The sequence below is a fragment of the Phoenix dactylifera genome, chromosome 6 (assembly GCF_051530095.1).
Source record: "Phoenix dactylifera cultivar Ajwa chromosome 6, Ajwa_hap1_PhDact_Kaust_v1.1, whole genome shotgun sequence".
In the NCBI taxonomy this organism is placed as follows: domain Eukaryota; kingdom Viridiplantae; phylum Streptophyta; class Magnoliopsida; order Arecales; family Arecaceae; genus Phoenix; species Phoenix dactylifera.
In genome coordinates, this window is record NC_143195.1 from 35697503 (window position 1) to 35719388 (window position 21886).

The following is a 21886-nucleotide window of genomic DNA, read 5'->3' on the forward strand; positions in this document are numbered from 1 at the left end:
TGGTTCCGATATAATTATCAAAGTCCCGGGGCATTTGACTTCCAAGTTTCCCCCAAACCTGTCGCCGTCGTCACGCGCTAAGCGGCACCCTCTTGTACCCTTTTCTCGGTTGTTTAAATCGCTTTTTCTTAGCGCCGGTTCTCTCGAAAAACCCTCGAAGGCTCGAATCGCTTCGCCTCTCCTCCTCGCCCGCTCCGCTGTCCCTGTCTTCGTTCTCTGTGAGATTAATTCGTTTTCTAAAACACTAATTTTTGATCGTTCGTTCGAAGATCGGATGGGTGCGGTCTGATTGCCCTGAGGTTTGCGGAATCGGAGTGGGCAGGAGGGATGGACGGCAACGGCGGTGGCAGCGGTGGCGGAGGAGGAGGGGTGGCAGTGGCGGCTAGCGCGAAGCTCAACCTGAATGGGAACGCGCCGCCGCCGTTTCTGAGCAAGACGTACGAAATGGTGGACGATCCCGCGACGGACGCAATCGTGTCGTGGGGACCGGCGAATAACAGCTTTGTGGTGTGGAACACGCCAGAGTTTGCCCGGGATCTCCTCCCCAAGTACTTTAAGCACAGCAACTTCTCCAGCTTCGTCCGCCAGCTTAACACATATGTACGCCTTTCATCCATCTCTCCCCCATCTTTCCGATTTCTTTATTTTGGTTGCAATCGGCTTCAGCGTCATTGGATTCTTCAGTTGGTATACGTGAGTTCCTGTTTCTAGCGTCCATATTCCATAATTTTATTTTGTCTTCGAGGTAAATACTGGGAATTTTTTCCATTACTTTATAAAAAGATGGTAAATTTTGTATGATACTAGAATTGGGTTGTTGAATTTCTTGAAGGGGATCATGACGTGATAATCAGTATGCATCGAAGGCGGTTCCTAGACGAATATGACAAGGTGGATGTAGTTATTGGTGAAGTATGAACGGTGTCAATGGTGAGATCATTTTAGATATGGATATGAAAAATAATTATAGATTGGAGAAAAACGCAGCATAAAAAGGGGAAGAGGTTGTGAGCTACAAAATCTTTTTTAATTAACTTTGGAAACCTCACTACTTGTGAGAAAAAAGATTGCTACAAAGGATACTTCTTTTCCTCTGCTAGTCAAAAGAATTGGAATGTTGAATATTACAATTTGGTACCAAATTTGTTTTCTTTGTTTTTTTGACTTTCTTCTGAATTTCTGTTTGCAATAAATATGTTTGAACTGAAACTTTGGAGTTGAAGCTGAAACTATGGAAGGCTAAAGTTATTAGTGTAACTGCATTTGAAACTGAAATTGAGTTTTTGAACCTTGGTCTATATAAAATTGTACATTGGAATTTGGTGGCTCCACTCCAGCCTATATTGCATAGCCATTAATGTTGTCATCATTTCCTTCTTTATTTTGTTCTTTGGGGGAGGTGTGCATAACCATTAATTTTGTCATCTAATTTGAGTGCATTAATTTCCTGAAAATTTCCTACCTATGGAATGAGAAATGCCTTGAACCCTGCAAAATGAGAAGAACTATGAGTTTGTATTTTTGAACAATAGACATATGAATACAGGATTAGCTAGGATGATATTTCTTCAGAAGTTGGCATTTTGGGAATGACTGTGGGAGAAAAAAATTAAAATGTACAAAAAAAATTAGAAATTAAAGGTAAATTTTTTATAAACTTGTATAAACATGGAAAAACAAGCATGTAATTCGGACTCTCTTCTTGGTTTGAAAGGCTTGTTAGGTTTTTATTTTAAGTGGGTGCAGATAGATTTCTCATGTGGACGGTGGTGAGTGGTGACTTTCTCCAATTTATTATGGTGTCATTGCCTAGCAGATTAAAGAGTCCAGCTAAATTAGTTTTAGTGTATATGTCTTGGTTAAACATTTTGTAGTGCATGATTTATCTGGAAGCTAGTATATTGGAGAATTTGAAAAAGACAACTTGCTGGATTTTTCTTAGATTTATTGAGCAACCTCTTTTGCTAATTGCCCTTCTTAACCAACTTCATGGCTATTGCTGTTTAGGCCCCTTCTTCATTTTCCTCCTGCTCCTCCATTGAATGTTTCTTAGAGCTACTTCTTTTTCTGATTGCCCTTCTTAACCAACCTAATGATTATCCCTGTTTGTGCCCCTTTTTTGTTTTCCTGTCCAGTTCATTTCTTCATTATTTTTAATCCTTATGTTTCTTTCCCCTTCTAATGTTTGTAAGTGCCTTGTTTTGCTTGAAATCTCCTATGCAGGCACTGCTTATACCTCAAGTCTGGATATATAATAGAAGGAAGAGGAAACAAATTGTCCAAAGCTACTCAGAGTTGTTTTTGTAGTCCTAAGAACCACAATGTGCATACAATCGAATGAAAGGACAAACACTATGTCAACAACAAGAACAGAAGCTATCCACTTAACCATCGCTTCTAAAGATATTTTAGCACTTTAAATTCTATCCCAACTTTAAATGCAACAGATGATCCTTTCTTTTTGCATCATAATCATGTATCCTTTTGCAGGATAATCATGACGAGGTCCTTTTCTGTGATTTTTTTGTATAGTGCTACTTAATGCTATGAACCATCTTATGCGTGCAATTGTAGGATGGATGAGCAGAAGTGCTAAAATTTGGGTAGTATTTGTAAGATTAACACGGGTAAGGATTCCTTCTGGATTAATGGTGCTACAATTTGGATATTGTTTTGTAAGACTGACAGGGTAAGGATTCCTCCTGGGTTAGCGGACTAACAGAATTCCTAACCAAGCACTTTGGTTGTAAACACAATTAATAACTAGGATAGATATGCCTATCTATCACTAGGATGCAACATAATCGAATGATGAATACTTTACCATCATTCATCCTGTTAGACCTTTAATCCACACTATACTGTCAAGGTCCTTAATTTAAAATATCTAGCTTCCTCTGTTTTCCCTTCATCGATATTCATATGAAAATTCTTTCACTGAATATAGTACCATCAGCTTTAGAGAATAATGAGTTTTTAGATTGCGCGGAGTATGTGATCCTAAGGTCCAACATTTCAAACAACCATTGATATGTAAATTGATTAGAAAAGCGACACCTTAGGTAAAAATATGTTTGAAAGGCTTTTTGTGGTGGCTTCTCGTGCAGAAAAGAAGGAATGCAGATGGGGCCTCAGATTTGGAAGCCCTCTAGTCTTTATGAGTTGTATCAGGAAATTGTGCTCCATACCTTTCTTTCTTTTTCTTTTTTCAACAGGTCAATTATTAGCAGCTACTGGTCCACCACTTGAGACAATTTTTTGAATTAGTCATCATAATTTGGTCAATATTTTGTGCACCGGCTACTCTCCGTGGAGGTTTGCTTGTTCTTTGAAATGAATCATCCTGCATGAAATAGATTGTGAGACATTCCAAACTCTTAATCTTGAGTTCAGATGTTGGTTATTGTTACAACTTAATATGGATTCCTCATCCCATCAATTTGGATCAGCTTCAAGATTTCTCCAGGGTAGCATGTTTTCTAAGGAAACACTCTTGAAATCAATTTAATTAGGCTTCATTCTCAAACAACTTGCCGTGAACTTAGTCAACTGTTCCATCGTTTTCTTCTTGGCTTCTTCCTGGGTTTAGCAATGTCAGCAGTTGGTCCCTTAGGTTACTGATTATTTGATACTCAGCTTCCAGTCAAGTGTTCCACTGCTGTTTCTCTCCCCCTGCTCCGCTTTTTTTTTAATAAGTCTGTCTATGGCAAAGCTGCTTGTTTTGGAAAACATTCATACTGAATTTGGTTAGTTGTTTTCATTACTACTGAATTTGGTTAGTTGTTTTCATTAGGTGATCCTTCGTGTTGTCTGAGCAGGGTTTCAGGAAAGTTGATCCTGATCGATGGGAATTTGCTAATGAGGGATTTTTGAGAGGTCGAAAAGATCTGCTGAAAACCATTAATAGGAGAAAACCCTCTCATATGCATGGTCAAACACAGCAGCCTCAACCACAGAATGCTTCAGTTGCAGCTTGTGTCGAGGTGGGGAAGTTTGGGTTGGAGGAAGAAATTGAAAGGCTGAAGAGGGACAAGAATGTACTCATGCAGGAACTGGTCAGGCTGAGGCAGCAGCAGCAGTCCACAAGTCATCAGTTACAGACCTTGGGCAAACGCCTTAAAGGAATGGAACGGCGCCAGCAACAAATGATGTCATTCTTGGCGAAGGCCATGCAAAGCCCAGGCTTTTTAGCGCAGTTGGTGCAGCAGACTGACAATAACAGACTCATAGCTAGGGGGAACAAAAAACGGAGGATGCCCAAGCAAGAAGGCAGTTTGAGTGGTGATAGTGCATCCCCTGATGGCCAGATAATCAAGTATCAGCCCCTAACAAATGAAGCAGCCAAAACAATGCTAAGGCAGATTTTAAAAGCAGGCTCCTCTCAGCCTAGGCTAGAATCTTTCAGCAACTCTGATAATCTTTCACTAGAGAATTTTCGTTCATCATCTGGAGCATTTGACTGTAGTTTTTCAAGTCAGAATTCTGGAGTGACCGTTGCAGAGGTCCCTCCTAATTCAGGGGTTCCTTATGTACCATCAAGCTCTGGTTTTTCAGCAGTTGGCTTATCTTCAGCTGTATCTGAGATTCAGTCTTCTGCAGGTGTAACCGATATGGTTGCAAACGATGAATTGCCAGGTATGGATGTTTTATCTGCAGTTCCGGAGGCCATTGCTGCAACAGATGAGAGTATTCCCGAGTTAGAAGGGGTCATGCCTGATGACAGTGTTGCCATTCTGAGTGAGAACTTTGCCATGCCTGACCCCGAGACTGTGTATATTGACCCCATTACAGCAGGAATGGATGGGGCAGCAGTTCCGATTGAGACAGAACAGGTATCTGCTGATGCCAACATTGATATATTGGATGATGATCCGGAGCTTTCAGGCATCATTGACTCATTTTGGGAAGAATTTTTTTCTAGTCCTGTAACAGAAGAGACAGAGGAGGCTGAGTTGAGCATACTGGAAGCAAAGGAGGACCGGCCGAGACCAGAGAATGGCTGGGACAACTCACAGAATATGGAGCATCTTACAGAACAGATGGTGCTCCTTTCTCCTGACCCGAAATGATGATATCATGCCTATGCAGTGCCTTTGGACTCACAAGGTAGCATGGAATGTGCTGCGTGAATGCCCTCTCTGGTGTAAACCTGTGGCAACGGTTGAATTTTGGCTACTGAAACTCTTGGCTTGTACTTTGGACTTTCAAGATAAATAACGGATCATATACAAGCATCCAGTGACTCATTTTTGGATTCAAATGACCCTCATGCGGTGGCCTCTTGTCCTTAATCAGCCAACTGTTGGCTATATTAATGTGTAGCGAAGTTGCATCCATTAATACGCACTTTATACCCCATTTTGTTGATCAGTGCCTCGTGCTATGATTTACGCAAGTAGATATGGCTGGTAAGACAAGATGAGGAGATATATTTATTCGTATACTTGATCAGATAGCTGGGATGGATGGTAAAGGTGTTTGTTGGTTGACATTGGAAAGAGTGTATTCTCATGGGGAAAAGTTTTTTCCCCCTTTTTTTTCTTATTTTTCTTGGTATCCTTCTAAAGGTGCATGCTTGTGGTCTCGTTGAAGATGACAGTGAACCATGACGGAAGCATCCCGCTATGCTTCGCGAAGTAGAATGCGTAAAGTCGATCTCAAATGGGTGAGATAAAGCTGGGTGGTTATGATTATGGTTATGTTGTTTTATTGTATTGGGCACTAATAGTTTGTCAATTGAACTTTTAAGCTTGGTACCATTTATAGCGGATTTTGAGATTCGAAAACGGATTTTTTTGCTCCTACCATTCTTTGCTCCGGAACATTTGAATGATGACGAGGGATGATGGGACTTTTCAAGTCAAATATATTTTTAGAGAAACCTGCTTATGTGGCTAACCATTTAGTGAGCACCTTATGGATAGGAGAGAGGAAGCTTTTATTTTCTAATTTTATTGGATATATTTGTTCACGTATTGTATAATGAATTCCTAAAAAAATAAAAAAAAACCCGACTACTTAACAAAATATTGTCGTGTATTGCACCCATCCCCTGCGAACCTGGTGCCGTAGATACATCTCTTTTGTTTTGGTAATTTGGTCACCACGTCTATACTGAACCAACTAGTTGAATTGATTTGGTCAGACAGGTCGGTTTCCAAATACGGATGTGAGAGCTTAATCGCCGAGTGCTCGGATGCGTTCCGAATACGGGAAAAAATCGGTGCTGCCCAAACGATCCGACCCGAAAGCGAGCGGGCCGGATCCCGGTCAGATTTCCTGACCCGGGTCCTGTTCGAGTTGCGCATGGAGACTTCGAAGCAAGCCCTAGGATGGGCATCCGGGAGTCGAATCAAATCATCATGATTTATGTGCACAGCCTCCTTGATCGGACGGTGCGTGCTGGTCATCGTAGTTGACGCCATCATCATTCGCTCCACCGGCCGGTAAAAACGACTGACGCAAGGAGCCTCGTAAATATTTCCAGTTGTCTCCCACCACCGTCTTGCTGCCCTGCGCTTACTCCCAAGTTTGGTGGTGAGAGCTCGAGCTCCCCTCACTAATTTCCTCAACTTTACCCATTCTTTTCATTAACGTGGTTGTTTTATCTGGATGCTTCTTTGTCTCTGCTTGGTGAGATTGTCAAGAAAGAAGAGGAGACGGGGGGAAAAAATCTGTTCTTTTTTCCCCAATTTATCCCTGTTTTTAGCTGGTTTGTTTATATTTGCATGGTTCGAGAGAATGCATTAAATGGCGAAGTATAATACTTGACAGCTGAGTTCTTGATTTGTTTACATTGTTCTTTTTTTAATGGCGCATGGTGTGGTTGAAGCAGAGGCACGGGTTTTTGTGGGATTCCACCTTAGTTATGGGAGCGCATGAGATTATGATTGCTATTAATCAATGTTTTGGGCGGAGATAATTAGGAGAGGACAGAGGAAGATAATGGTTTTAAATGTTTGATTTTAGAAAATACTGTGAATGAAGCTTTTGAAAGAAATGCTGTGACTAAAGAAGAGGGCTTCTGATTGTATGACCCTTCTTTTGATGTGTAATTTTTTATTACAAAAACAAAAGGAGCGTAAATTCATTTCATTTTCTAAGTTGTCTCCTGAAGTGCTAAATAAGAATTTTAGTAATCTTCTAGGCGTACTTTTCATGGGGGAGAGTTTGGCGAGCATGCATGTCTTTGCGTCTTGTGCATGTGGTGTTGTTATTATTGGTGTCCGGGCGGCAACTTTCGTAGTATCGATTGATTTCTGTGAACTCTAATGTGGCAAGTATTTGTGGGAAATTCTTTCATATATTCAGAGAAGTCTCCTAAATGGAAATACCTAGCTGTTGTGAGATAAATTGGGGGACTGATACACCACATTATGCAATAAAGAATAATACTGCATCCATTTTATGAGTTTCATCAGAGATACATATGGAAAGTTTTTTTTTTCGTTGTTTCATATTACTTATTGACTGTTTATGCACCACTTCGTTCTCTTTTTTCCCCGACTCATATTAGTTGCAAGCTTTCATGCTCAAGAGCCCTTTCCTCATAGTCTGTACCTAAGATGTTGGAGCATATTTCATAGAACTTATCTGTAGATATACATTTTAGCTTTTTCTATGAGAATGCATTATGCTTTCATCAATACAACCTTATCCGAATTTGATCTTCTAAATGCTTTCATCAGATGGATCATTCAATAAGTGGTTCCAACAGTCAGCAAAAACATTGCAGGTTTCCTCTGGAAGAGCAAAGTCTCTCTCAGGAATCATGCAACCATGCAAGTATGTGCATCCTTACCTTCTCAGTACTCAAACGAACTTTCTGACCTGTCAACTCTGTAAATAGCAGTGCCCTTTTTGATATATATGACTATTTAGTAAAGTTTTTTAATGCAAGCTGGGCCTAGCTAAAGCTTGGCTCATTTTTCTCTTTGATATTTCGATTTTTTGAACCTTTCGATTTATATATTGATTGAGGATATACTTGCAAAGTTGGTCTAACTTATTGATAGTTACTAACCCTAGATTCTTCCCCCCTGATAAACGAATCAATTCTTTCTGCTCGAGCTCCATCATGTACTATTTACTTACAACCTATTTAGCCAAGCTGGAGCCAGCTCTGTTAATTTCAAGCTGAACTCAAGCTGTTTGCAAACATCTTTGAGTTGCAAACCGAAACTGAAAAATAGCTGCGGAGGAGCAGCTTGCTGATTTGGCTATCCTACCTGAGTTGCCAATCTTATATCTTGTGTTGACTCGTTCTCAAAGATGACCATGCAGATCAATATCCAGTAGCTAACAATGGTAAGAATGGGGAAAGTAGTGTCGGATCTCATGCCCCTCAACTAATACAAACAGAGCCTATCACACCTGCAGCGCAAGATGAAGCTGTTCCACTTTCAGGAAGTCCATATTTCACATGCATTGTTTCAAAATCTCAAACTCAATCCCCATTTCAACTGGTAATTTTATCTATTTTACAGCCATAATTTGTGATGAGACCAAATCTTTTTCTGCTCTGCTTCTCATGTTCATGTTTTTATTTATTTAAGATGCAATTCTCGTAAAAATGGTTAGGAAATATGGTAACATTTTGGTATTCTTGAAGCCTAAATTGCTGTATGAGATGCTTACATGAATTATCTTACATCTATTTCTAGTTTGTCTGAACGACTGGAAAGAACTACTAATTGCAATGATTATAGTAATATTATAGTTTAAACTTGTGCTTTTTTCATTCACGAGAGTGAGCATATATAGTAAAGACGTGAGAAAACAGAAGGCTATGCAGATTTTGTTGCTTATAGTTTTGATCGACGTGGTGTTGATATTTGTCGTGTTAGGTTGCAAGTAATGCTTTCTGTATAAGCACATACCCATGCATGAATATATGTATGTCTATGTATATATGTATATGTCTGTCTGCTTGTATGCAAATATGTACATATTTACATATTTGCATATATTTTCATCAACAAAAAAAAAAACTTGCATCGATCTCTATATGCATACATACATATGTATGTATGTAAATATGCATATACTAATATCTCTATATACATCCATATATGCATATATTCGTATATATACATGGATACATACTAGTATGTAGGTGCATGCAATGTATGTTTTTTGTAAAAAAAGAGAGGAAAAGATAAAATAAAATATGAAAATAAAAGGGTATAAAAATATTAAGTAAAAAATATGAAAAATATGTAGATAATAAAGTAAAATTAAAATCTAAATATAGTCTATAATAATGAGTGGTTTGGCTGAATAGTTAACATAGACAGAGAGAAAGTCTGAGAGAGATGAAAAGTGCATTCCAACACTACCCATAGTGATAATAATCGTATGATAAAGTTTTCCATGTGAACTAATTGATTTCCCATTGTAGCCGAAACTTGATGGACCCAGAGATTAAATTACACTCTTTAATATAGTGTATATATCTGTGAGTGCGTGCATAGAGAGGGAACTCTGTCTTGGATACCTAGAAATAAAAAATCATGCAAATCAGATGTCTTTTAAGCAAGCACTCTAAGTGGATATACTCATATACAAGATGGCTAGTACCAATAGTGCTATTGCAATATAATGGACGTAAGTTTTGGATCCGCACCATTAATTATAACTACACATCTTAAATCATGTAAGAACCAAAATTCAATTGGTTTGCGTGCTTCTAAACCATGGATCACTTCAAAACACTGCATCAAGCCAATAAAACTGTATTTTTTTTGAATCAATTGATGAACGAAAAGATTTCTTGATATCACATGTTTTTTGATTGTTAGATATTTTCAGATTTTTTTAGACCGTAATCAATAGTATTGTTCCTTAGACTAAAGTGCTTATCACTGGTTTCGGTATGTATGTATATATGTATTGAGATCTTTTAGTTCATCATGTTGTTTGCTGTATTTTCTGAACTTCTTTTGAAAAATTTTCTGAGAATGAATTTCACAGATAATTCACCAACAATGAATGTTGCAAAGTTGGAACGAACTATGAGGACCCCTTTTAATTGTGTTTCCATTCTTATCATCATGTTGCTTGCTGTATTTTCTGAACTTCTTTTGCAAAAAATTCTGAGAATTTCACAGATAATTCATTAACAATGAATGTTGCAAAGGTCGAAAGAACTATCAGGGTCCCTTTTGATTGTGTTTCCATTCTTGACTTGTTCCCCTTTTGTATTTTGTTTCTATTTGAACTTTTTTGAATTGTAAAAAGCTTCTAGCACTCGAACCTTCTAAAATTTTGACACTGGCTTTAAAAAGCAACAACAACAACAAGAAAGAAACAATGTCAACAGAAGTACATTTGGACACTAATTTTCTATTTTTGAAAAAATGAGAAGCACACTCAAATGCGCCCTCAATGGTTGCTGCATTTTTGTTTCTGTTTCTGTTAATTGTTGCTTTTCATTGCTATCATTTTTTTCCTTGTTGCTCTGACCTGTTTTCTGCTCTTGCTGCGCCTTCCATCTTCATCTATCATCAAGTTTATTTACTAAGCCCTTTCAATTTATTCTGACTTCTCAGTTTCTGGCTAAATTTTCTCATATATTCGTTGTTCCAAAACTTAACAATTTCTTAGGCCCTAAGTCCTGAACTTGTTGCTGTATATAAAAATAAAAAAAAATGTTTATGGGGTAAGGTTTTGTTGGTATGGTTTGACAATTATGCAGGCATTTTCTAAGCACCTGTTTCCTTCAGTTCTGATGTACTTCAGTTTGACGTTGTCCTTTGTTATGTAGGCCGTTCCAAGGAGGTTCTGTTCGTTACTTCCATCCGAATCTGTTTCTGTGTTCCTCTCTTGCGAGAGGAGGACTTGGGAGATGAGATATTGTGGGAGTAGTTCCTTGAAGCGATTTGACCGAGGGTGGAAGAAGTTTGCCATCGACAACAATCTAAAGATTGGAGATGGTTGCGTCTTTGAACTCACAGACCATAAGAATATGAAGTTCCAAGTGCGGATCCTCCGCGGGGAAATCCCATCTCCAGTAGTTGATAGTGCAGGAGGCCAGAGTTATGATACTCCCATTATGATTGATTAAAGTTGTTTCAGTCTGCATGTCTTGGGATTATTTCCCTGCAATGAAAAGCTCCACCGAGACGGTCATCTTCATCTCATGTAATCTTTGTCTAGAAGGAAACCTTTGAGTTAAACTAATCGGCACATATTTATGGTTCAACCATTCATTTAAAAGATGCAGGCAAATATTTCCACCCTCTTGAGACAAATTTTAGGTGCAAAATTAGAGTTCGAAGATCATTTTTATAGGTAATTTATCATTTATTCATCTTGTATGCGAACTCATCGATTGCCAGTCACCACAAGCCGGACCACAGGCCACCAAAATTAAATATGGCTAATTTTTGTATGTTCTAATAGTAAAAATCAGCCCTAGAAGTGGAGAGATTCTATCTTTTTCTTCACAAAAACTCAATGTTAATAAATTTCGAGGGTTTTATCCGGAGAGGCCTAATGCATTTATACTAGGTTCTGGGGAAGAATGTGTGTCACTTTCTGATATTTGTGTTGTTTTGTTAGTAGGCTGGAATTCCATGCAATCATTATTTTGTTCATCCAACACTGTACAAACTGTAGCAGAATGGTACGCATATGTTTTTTTTTTTAATTAAAACACTTGTATTCTGAAACCATTTAATGAATCATTTAGGATTTTAAGTGGGACCTTCAAAACTTTCAGAACTGATACGTGGCACTAGTTGATTGGATGGGCGATGTTGCTAACGGACTTCTAATCCTGCGACACCCACGTTGTCGTGTGGGTAACAAAGATAACGACAAGAAAGACCTCAGCCAAGATCTCCGCTTACGTCACCACCAAGCGCTCGCCCGTCCCACCAACCTCGGATCTCCCTCACACGTGTCGCCAACCAAACACTCCTCCCCCTCCGCACGTGCGCTTTCTACTCGCTTTTAGCTATATATTTCTGCACGCCATGCACCCAAACGGGAAGGGAGGCGAGAGAGAGATGACAATGGTGAGAGAGAGGAGGCACCAACAAGCACTGAGACTTCCCTTGCCACCCCCACCGGTGGCGGTGCCGGAATTTCCCTACCACTTCTCTGACTCCCCAGGGACCGTAGACCGCCTCTCGGACCTCGAGAAGCTCTCGGTCGTCGGCCATGGCAGCAGCGGAACCGTCTACAAGGTCCGCCACCTCCGCACGAACTCCCTCTTCGCTCTCAAGGTCCTTCGCTTCGGCCCCAACGCCGCCGACGCCCGGCGCCAAGCAGCCCGGGAGGCCGACATCCTGACGCGCGTCGACTCTCCCTTAGTCGTCCGCTGCCACGGCGTGCTCGAGGGAGGCGGTGAGGACCGTCTCTGCCTTGTCATGGAGTACATGGCCGGCGGCTCCCTCCACGACGTTCTCCGAGCTCGCCGGAGGCTGCCGGAGGGGCTCATCGCCGGGGTGGCAGGGCGGGTGCTGGAGGGCCTGCGCTACCTCCACGGGATGGGTGTCGTGCACCGTGACATCAAGCCCTCAAACCTTTTAATCGGCAGCCATGGCGAGGTGAAGATTGCCGACTTCGGGGCGAGCCGGGTGGTGGCAGCAGCAATGGGGCCTTCATCCGGTGGTGGCGATGATGCCTGCGCAGGCACATGCGCATATATGAGCCCAGAACGGTTCGACTCGGAGGGGTTCGGCGACAGCGGAGGGTTCGCCGGTGATATATGGGCCCTTGGGGTGGTGCTGTTGGAGTGCTTTGTAGGCAGGTTTCCGCTGGTGGACGCAGGGGAGCGACCAGATTGGGCCACCTTGATGTGCGTCGTTTGCTTTGGTGGCCCACCGGCGGTGCCGGATGCTGCCTCGCCGGAGTTCCGGAGCTTTTTGGGAAGGTGCTTGGAGAAGGACTGGAGGAAGAGAGGGACGGTGGGGGAGCTCCTAAGCCACCCTTTTGTCGCCAAGTGCTGTTCCACAGAAGGCCTAGTTGAGGATACTTTCCATACATAGTGAAGGTGGTAGGAACCTTTGGGCTGCTTGGGCTTCTCTACTGGGCTGGACATTAGTATTCTAATTCTTTTTCCACAATGCAAGTGTGACAGCAATTGATATGGCTGATAGATAAACATGCAGAATGTTTATTTTTCCATTAGTCGTAACAATTTTTGCCTAGGCCAATGAAGGCAAATAGATTTCCAACTAGGATTATGTTTTGCATAACAGGTCATGAGCCAGTATGTGTTTTTTTCTGGATATCCTATCAGTTACAGCTATTTTGTGATCAGATAGTTAATATATGGATCCATGTTTCCGTTTGTTATATGTTTGATAGAATTAGATATCCAAATCATTCTATTCAGTTGTAATCTCAGATACTAAAATTGCTAAATCCTTTTCAGAATATATAAGCATGCACTATTTCTCCTAACGTGTCACACATGCATGGTGTTATCAGAGATCTAATGGAGAGAAGGCGAACGCAGATGTTGTGGAGATATGTAATATGAAAAATCTGGTGATGACCCCTGTTTAATTGAATCCACTCCAAAGATCAGTTAAACAATAGTGCTCTCGGGAAAAAATTCCAATGACTAAGATAAGAGCTAATAATTGTACGCGTACTCAATTAGTGGATCCGATTCATAGCATTCTGGCTTTCTGTATGCACCGAACTGGAGCCAGTTAATGCCGGGGAGAACCACTGCCTCACCCTCTCATTTACACATCCAATGTGGCAGGACATTGGCGCAAATTTTTTTAGGGAAAAATGGTAGGAGATTGGTGCAATTAAAATTGGATTTGGTCATTCATGGGTTACGACACGACATCAGCTCCAAGTCAGACATGTAACCGAGCAGGCTATGTTCTCATGGAACCCAAATGGATAAAGACAGAGGTGCCACTGTTTGGCCATAAAGAAGGAACCAAAATCCATGAATTGACAAGGTTTCTATTTGTGCAGGATTCACTTGTTATTAGATCTACCTGACATTTTGTGCATCAGCTGTGCCACTTCCACACACTTAGGTGACGGATACCGGAGTAACATCAAAGGGTTGCCATTTTCCTGATTCATCCGATTAGGTCAATCAATTGCTGCTCTCACCCCTACGACAGTGAGACTGGCATGATCAAAGCATTAAAGGAACCTGGCCGGTAGCTTAAAACATACAAGCAGAATACATGGAGTTGCAGGTATAAAGCAACCTTCATCTGTGAATAGCTGATTTTTTAAACATCAGGGAACAAAGGTACATAAGAGAACACTTTATATTCTCCATAACATTCATTATTGAAAAATCAAGAAGTGACATCTGCAGAGGGACTGCAGGTGCATAATTTGAATAAAAGCAAACCAGCTAACGATGAGTAGGCAATGGAAAGCTTAGCTCTCTCATTTTCAATTTACCCTGAGACTGCATCACCTGCAAGCACAAACCCACAAGAATTATCTTCTCATTTATGTCCCACCGCAAACTTGCTTCGTGTTTAATTTTGAGGCAAGTGGTAGCGTAATATCCCTTTCCATTTCAACAGTAAATACTACATTAGAATATTTTCCAATTAAAACTGATAATAGATGTAACAGTTACTGCAGTGGAATCAACAGTTCTGATGCAGGCATAAAAACTCAATCATGAGAAATTGCCTTAAAATACGTTGGCAACAGACAGATACATCAAAGAGACAGTCCATTTAAATGGCTGGGGCAACTTCGACAGTCAAGGAACTTGGACCTAGAAGTACTATGCATTGGCTATTGGTCCCGCTATCAGATACAATGTTTGTTATAATCATGGTCAGATGTCCGCATGGTGTGTATGCATACACAAGCCTAACCCATTCATTCAGGATTGATTACAACCATAAATTCTCATCCAAAGCTAAGTCCATTGACATGGACCATGACTTTTGCTGTTTTGCAGCTATCATCAAGTTTTCACTGGGCACCCACTTTTCCCTAAGTTCCAGCATATAAACGAGACCACCCTTTTCAAAAGGCCTCGAAGCCTATGTTAAACATGTGTATGCAATCTAAAGATAATAACCTTCATCCATATCGGTGATGCTCCCAACCTTCACCAAGTTTATCATCTTCCTCAACATCTTGCTCTCTAGCGAGCTCATGCTTATCTGGCTTCCTCATCTTCAAACATTCAAATCCCAATAAAATAAAGCTGGTCTTATCAAAATCATGTAATATGTCAAGTCTTGATGGTAAAGCACTTTAACAGTGCATTCTCACTTCATCCATCTTGCTTCAATTCTATTGGAGACATCCTTGTCAATCATTCTCGTTTGTTTGTCTAATACCTCCAGCATAAGCAAAAGTGATCCTCACAGAGAATCTCATATACCTCAAACCCATAATTCCATATCAGATTGAAGTCCAGGAATAGACTGCATTAGATGTGGAAAAGATGATGCACAATGATAACATATCACCTTCATGTTTGGTAAATAACAAACCAAACAAGCAGGTTCTTCCTTATGTACGACATAACCATGTTGAACAAAAGAATGCTAAGACCTGCTAACTATAACCGCATTTGAATAAATCAATGTTGTGAGGTCGAGTTCTTCCAGGATCTTTTGTAAGATGTAATCTGTTTAGCCTTCCACATAAAAGAAAGTGGGGAAAGACATGAACCCAAATTGATGCATGTGGATGGATCGCCCAATAAATTGTAAAAACTATTCTTTCTTAAGTATAAATAATCTTCAACTCTACAAGCATTCCAAGACACAAAACGCACACACATTTTGATTAAGAAGATGACCAGAAGAACAAGCAAGCACCATAACAGCGGTCTTTTCTATTCCTAAATTGTTGCTGGACTTGTCATCGTCACAGACCATCAAATGCAGTCTTTTATTCTTACACTTATGCTTTCAGACTACAACATTAACTGATTTTAGGGCATTATCCACCAAACCATTCCAAATTGTTCAAATCTAGTACTTGACCTGATTATATCCACTAAAGCTTTCCAAATAGTTTAAATCCAGCACTAAACCAGATCAGAATGCACCAAAGCTCTCCCAAATAGTTCAAATCTATCATTTAACCTAATCAGTGTTTCATCAATCAGCATTGCTATCATCTGCATGTACTGCACTTCGTGAGGCCTCCAGTTGACATGGAAGAATATGAAAAATGATGCCAATTTGAAGTGGAGGCCCATAACAATAAGAAAACCTGTCTTACCAGAAACAACTACACGTCACTGGCTAACTAAACACTGATGCATGTATGATGCCTCAACGTATTCTTTGTGCACCACATTTTCACAAAAGTTACCTCCGATTGTACTCGACCGTATTTGTTCCTTGGGCAGATGAAATATTTATATCTGTGATTTCTCAATGTATGAATGGCAGAACACTTTTATAATTTATTGGTTGAAAGGAGGCAATGTGATGAAGTTCTAACTTATTTCACAATCAATAACAAAATATAGTTTCCCCCCTTCTGATATTTGAAGAACAATTAAAAGTGACTATCATACGGTGAGTGAATCAAAGAACATAATCTTAGAGAACAAATGAAAATCGTATCTGTGGAACCAGCAAAAGAGCAAACAGGTTTGAAAGAGCCGGTAATTTCAGTTCACTAAAGGTGGTCACGAATTTAGTGTTCATGAAGGAAATTATTAAGAGAATTTACTCAATATCAAAACTTTTGTAAAAGCAAATGCAAGCACATTGGTGTAAGAGACTAATTGGTTAAACCATTGTAAAATAATATTTAGCCATTGGTCAATTAACATGGTCACATCGAAAAAAGTCCCATGCTAGATGCACAAATTTGATGTATGACGAATGTGACCTATGTTATACGGACTCAGGTTCATGTGGCAGGAGCCTGTTCATGTCTAAGTATTGGAACCTTCCAGTATCTAAGAATTTCCCCTCAAAGAGCCATGTCAATGTCATACTGATATCGGTGTTTAAGATGATGGTGCAGGTAGTTCAGGTTAAACTGAAGGGTCGAGGTATCCAAGGATGTGATGCTTCATTGGGAGATAAGTTTAAGTATGTCAAAAATCCTAAAATATATATGACACCCATTCTCCATGATTTAATTTAATGAGATTAGAAGTCTCCTTTGTGATAAACTACTTTGCTGCTTTGCTAGATATGAGCAGCATTTTACAACGGAAAGAGAAAAGGCAAGTCATAAAAATATATCCATGACCAGTTGTTCATTTACCATGATCTCTTGGGCTGCTTACACAGCATGTATGGACCAGGAATTGTTATTGACTAACTGACCATGTACAGCTTGATGGAAATTATCTTTTGTGAGGATTTTACTGAATAAAGTGCTGTTAAACTTAAGTTGTAAGCAGCTCATGCTACAGGACTGAGTAAATCTCACATTAGAAGCTGATCATGTTCAGAGCTAAAGAGGACTGCTGATATTTATGTTTATATGAATCATACAGACCTATTGCCATCATCACCATTTTATTTTACTGGACTTATCTTGTGCCTTGACAAACAGTTCATAAGTGAGTTGTTGGCGGCAGAGTATAGAAATTAGAAATCATAGTCTGAATGACATTAGAAGCCTATTAAGTTGAGATCTCAAGAGATAAATTAAGTGATAAGAATAATAATGATACAAGAGTGCTTACCATGCAAGATGATAACAGGGTCATAGGACAAGATAACAGTTCATAAGTGAGTTGTCGGCGGCAGAGGATAGAAATTAGAAATCATAGTCTGACTGACATTAGAAGCCTATTAAGTTGAGATCTCAAGAGATAAATTAAGTGATAAGAATAATAATGATACAAGAGTGCTTACTATGCAAGATGATAACAGGGTCATAGGACAAGATGGCAAGCGATGCAAGATTATTCCACTTAAAAGCAAAAGAAACCTGACGGCTCCTTGTATGTCCAGACAGGAGCTAATAAGGGCGTTTGATATAAAAAGAAAGAAAAAGAAAAATCATTCACACTTCAAGAATTTGTCACACGATTACCCTCATATGAAGAAATATAAGAAAGAGACGGGGATTTAGGGTGTCAATAATGTTTGCTTAATAGCAGCAGAGTCGAGGTTTGCTTTCACAGGCTTCCACGATTAGGAAGAAAGAACTCATTTTTAATGAACCAACGCGAGAAAAACAAATCCTACATGCCTCAGGCACCGACTACATAAAATTTAGACGCCCAAGATACAGTCTTTATAATGCGGAAAAAACCCTAAACCAAATTTGTCGAAGTAAAACCAGTAGATCTACAGTTAAACCATAAAAACAGGAAACAAATAGAAAAAATCCACGAAAGAAGAAATAGAATCAATATCCATGAGAAGCACAGTCGCCCACCTCGAGGCCCACAATCAGAACTAATCAGACTCCTTCTTGGGACCTGTAGAACACACCAAGCTCAGATTAAAATATAGTTAAAACGACAAATAGAATCACTCAATTGATGAGGAGAAAGAAAGGAAAGAAAAGAAAGGATCGGAAAAGAAGAAGAAGAAGAAGAAGAGAAGAAGAAAGGAAAAAGGGAGTAGGGGGCACCATGGAGCTCGGGTGGGCGGGCGTCCTTGCCCCATCCGACGCCGCGAGTGGCGTCGAGGTACTCCTGGACGAGGTGGCGGCACTTCTGGAGGTGGTTGACGCCCTCGATGCGGTAGCACCAGCGGAGGCGCTCGCGGATGATCTTGGCCGTCTCGATTTGGATCCACTTCTCCCTCACCAGGTGCTCCCTGTAGTCCAGCATCGCCACCGGATCCCCGTACGGGTTGCTCGGATCGAAGCCGTCCGGCGGCCTCTCATCAAACTCCACCTTCGCCTTCCGCCCCATCTCCTCCTCCTCCCCTCTCTCTCTCTCCTCTTCTCTCCCCCTTGATAAATCGGCACTCCGTCTATCCCAATCGTTCATTTTATATAACGCCACTCTATTTTATATATATCTAAAATAAAGTTTCATCAAGCATATCATTTTCTATCCATATATATTAATATTAAAGATGCCAGTATTAAAGCGCTAATTCATCATTGATATTCATTACTTAATATGTACAATGGATAAATTTGTGCAAAATTCTCCACTTGCCATGTATTTCAAAAATAATTAGTAAAAAAAGAAAAAAAATTGGACCATGTAGATTGCATGGCTCGGTATCGGTAATACCAATATGATATCAGTATTAATAATTAAAGTTTCCATACAAAAGTTATTACACAGAGTTCTTTGTTTGCCTATGAATACAGATAGTAATAGCAGAAGTTTTTGCTTGGCCATTATTAAAGTTCATAATTTAATGTTGCTCGATTTGTAAACTTTTTCGATCATGATATGGATGCCTCTATTGATAATATAAATTTTTACACATAAATTTAGCTTATGGAGAGTTCTCCATTCGTTATATAGACACCGCTATTGATAACATGAGTTTATACTCTACTAATATTAAAATTTATTACTTAATATGCAATCAGAATTTAGTTATTTAAATTTCTATTTATTATAATCCGTTACACTGTTGTGTTGCATTTCAAAAATTATTAAAAAAATAAGAACAAACCATACCTTTTCCATCGTTTTGGGCTGGTATTAATATGTAATGAAAATTTGATTATTGAAGAGCTTTTCTACTTATTATAATTTATTATACTCCTAAATTATATTTTAAATAGTTGGAAAAATGAGGAAAAAAATATATCTTACATATCAAGCGGGTTATATGCTATTTTTATTCAAATCGGTAAATGTATTGCTAAGATTTTTATTGTTTACCATCTTTTCTGAAAGTGGAACTATTAAAAAATAGATTTTGTTTTTTTTCAGATAAAAGAGCATGTGCTCCTCTCAACTCCAAAATTAATTTAATAGAATATCCAAATCGAAGATATATATCATTCATCATGACCTATATTATTGGAAATACCTAAAAATCAAAAATTACTAGTTTTGCTGTCTCCTGCATATGCATCATGTGGACACAAAAAATAAACGATTAGAATGACAAAAAAAAAAATCATATTTCCCTTCATGGGTTAGCCTTCTAGATGGGTGATGAAATCCATTTTGGGTTTGGTTACTATGCAAGTTAGCCTTCTAGAAAGTTCCTTGTGAAGGCCGTTGGCTTATGATAGTAGTAGTGGCACCATCAAAATAATATTGGTGGGATTCGAATCCTCCTTAATCTCATGATGAACTTGTTGGGGAAAAACTGAATTGCTCAAAACACGTGGATATATTGTCGGCACTTGATGGCGAGCACGACGGCTGCAACCCTCAATACGTCCGACCTCAAGGCGCCCGACCTCAGCGCATCCAGCCTCAGAGCTTACATCCTTGGTCTCGATTAAGTTGAGCCCGATCGATCTCAAGCCCAAAGAAGACCCAGTTAAAGGAAGAAGCGACCCCTTACTCCACCGAAAATCAAGTCCCCCTTCTCCTCATCCGGAGTTCAATCCCGCGATCTCCGTCTCAACGACTGCCAACGATTAAATGCGCACGATCTCAACGGACCGCCAGCCAGTTCAAAATCTTGGGCCATCTACGGTAACTCATTAATGCACACGATCACGTCCAATCACTACGGTAACTCATTAATTCGCACAGTCACGTCACAGGTAATCCATACACCTCTCTTATAAAAAGGGGGACTTCTTCCTTCTGAAGGGGGATCTTTTCTTTTACGTAATCTCTCTGCTTGTTCCACATAAAAAAACCCTGACTTAAGCATCGGAGGGCCGGCGCCGGAACTTCCAGACACCGACTTCTTGCAGGTCCTCCGAAAAAAGCTGTCCACTGCCGCATCCCCTGCCGGAGCTCTTCCTCCTCGGTCCACGGTCACCTTCGGATCCAGTTTCCAGCAACAGAACTTGTGACCATTACCAATTCGATGGTGAAACAATGAACTTATTATCGTTGGATCAGCGTTTGGCTCACGTTATCAAACTTTTCATTTTGCATCTTGGAAGTTCTAGAATATACAACCTAATATAATTGGAGCTAGAATTGCCAAACCATAGGGTTGAACATCTATGGCCTGCATTAGCTCCTCCTAGCTTGGAGAATTTCACCCTGCTTCTACTGCTGGATGCGATTGGGCTTGCTTCACGTCCCCTGCCTTGCATGATCCTTCTTCTGACTTGGGTTCTGGGCGGTGGCTAGCCCTGATAGAAAAGTGATTATGGGCCTTTGTAGTTGCTTAATTATTCTCTGTTAAGAGTAAGGATGCAAGCATTCTCATAGCTATTGTATATAGTTTCATGATCATAGATCATAACTTATTCAAAAGCAAGTGACAGTTCTTTTTTTTTGGTACATCAGCTACTCACACTATTCTCACATGAGCACATCCAGTTGAATCACTATAAAGTAGGATGTACAGTGGCGGAGGAACAGAAGCATGCCCAATCCAGAAGAACTCCTCTGAATGATGGGCAGCAAAAAAGGCAACCCAATCAACAGCTCTATTCGACTCACGAAGCACGTGCACGATCTAGAATGCACAACACTCCCTCCGTAGTCGCCAGATGTTGTGCAGCAGCAGCACTTCTCCCTCTATGGCCATCGAACCATGCCAAACTTCTTCCTCTTACCCTTCGTTCCACCTAAAAGAGACAGGATACTTAATAATATGATATTATTATATTATATTATATAGATTATCGTTATTATAATACTACTACTATAAAAATTATTAGTTAGAATATTATTTATATATTATACTAAGAATCATTATGATGTAATAATAATAGTTAAATAAGTATATTATGTCTGAGAATAATAATCAATCTATTAGATGATATATTAACTGATTACTATAATACTATAACAATAATTATTATAATAACATATTTTTATTATAGCATAGTAATTATCATATTATTTTTATAATCTTAATAAAAATAACAATATTAC

General features: G+C 39.6%; 4 protein-coding genes across 6 annotated transcripts; 3 read left to right on the top strand and 1 right to left on the bottom strand.

Moving 5' to 3' along the window:
- The first annotated feature begins 87 nt into the window (after positions 1–87).
- LOC103696761 (heat stress transcription factor A-1-like) lies at positions 88–5804 on the top strand. 2 transcript variants are annotated; one of them, XM_088723926.2, is made up of 2 exons: positions 88–693; positions 3819–5804. In XM_088723926.2, exons 1-2 carry the CDS (start codon positions 328–330, stop codon positions 5067–5069), a joined length of 1617 nt encoding a protein of 538 aa, XP_088580052.2. In that variant the 5' UTR covers positions 88–327; the 3' UTR covers positions 5070–5804. The 2 variants fall into 2 exon arrangements, with proteins under 2 accessions (XP_088580052.2, XP_008776696.3); XM_008778474.6 differs by having other exon boundaries at positions 89–600.
- A 183-nt stretch (positions 5805–5987) lies between these two features.
- LOC103696763 (B3 domain-containing protein Os04g0386900-like) lies at positions 5988–11659 on the top strand. Of its 2 annotated transcripts, none has more exons than XM_089923623.1 (4): positions 5988–6537; positions 7689–7785; positions 8272–8465; positions 10766–11659. In XM_089923623.1, exons 2-4 carry the CDS (start codon positions 7689–7691, stop codon positions 11063–11065), a joined length of 591 nt encoding a protein of 196 aa, XP_089779749.1. In that variant the 5' UTR covers positions 5988–6537; the 3' UTR covers positions 11066–11659. The 2 variants fall into 2 exon arrangements, with proteins under 2 accessions (XP_089779749.1, XP_089779750.1); XM_089923624.1 differs by having other exon boundaries at positions 8284–8465.
- Positions 11660–12006: 347 nt separating this feature from the next.
- MKK10 (MAP kinase kinase 10) lies at positions 12007–13860 on the top strand. The gene has a single exon (XM_039126393.3). The coding sequence runs from the start codon at positions 12012–12014 to the stop codon at positions 12993–12995; it is 984 nt and encodes a 327-aa protein (XP_038982321.3). The 5' UTR covers positions 12007–12011; the 3' UTR covers positions 12996–13860.
- Positions 13861–14183: 323 nt separating this feature from the next.
- LOC103696759 (NADH dehydrogenase [ubiquinone] 1 beta subcomplex subunit 10-B-like) lies at positions 14184–18873 on the bottom strand. The gene is made up of 3 exons (XM_008778473.5): positions 18526–18873; positions 18328–18370; positions 14184–14410 (listed from the first exon to the last, which is right to left on the bottom strand). Exons 1-2 carry the CDS (start codon positions 18809–18811, stop codon positions 18348–18350), a joined length of 309 nt encoding a protein of 102 aa, XP_008776695.1. The 5' UTR covers positions 18812–18873; the 3' UTR covers positions 14184–14410; positions 18328–18347.
- Positions 18874–21886: the final 3013 nt, after the last annotated feature.

What these genes read in the sequence shown, in the direction of transcription:
- LOC103696763 (XM_089923623.1), top strand. Translation starts at nt 7,689, where the DNA reads ATGGATCATTCAATAAGTGGTTCCAACAGTCAGCAAAAACATTGCAGG. An exon ending in GGAATCATGCAACCATGCAA is followed by an intron (nt 7,786 to 8,271) that starts GTATGTGCATCC and finishes TCGTTCTCAAAG; the next exon opens with ATGACCATGCAGATCAATAT. An exon ending in CTCAATCCCCATTTCAACTG is followed by an intron (nt 8,466 to 10,765) that starts GTAATTTTATCT and finishes TTTGTTATGTAG; the next exon opens with GCCGTTCCAAGGAGGTTCTG.
- LOC103696761 (XM_088723926.2), top strand. Translation starts at nt 328, where the DNA reads ATGGACGGCAACGGCGGTGGCAGCGGTGGCGGAGGAGGAGGGGTGGCA. An exon ending in GGATTCTTCAGTTGGTATAC is followed by an intron (nt 694 to 3,818) that starts GTGAGTTCCTGT and finishes TTGTCTGAGCAG; the next exon opens with GGTTTCAGGAAAGTTGATCC.
- LOC103696759 (XM_008778473.5), bottom strand. Translation starts at nt 18,811, where the DNA reads ATGGGGCGGAAGGCGAAGGTGGAGTTTGATGAGAGGCCGCCGGACGGC. An exon ending in CCGCCCACCCGAGCTCCATG is followed by an intron (nt 18,371 to 18,525) that starts GTGCCCCCTACT and finishes TGTGTTCTACAG; the next exon opens with GTCCCAAGAAGGAGTCTGAT.
- MKK10 (XM_039126393.3), top strand. Translation starts at nt 12,012, where the DNA reads ATGACAATGGTGAGAGAGAGGAGGCACCAACAAGCACTGAGACTTCCC.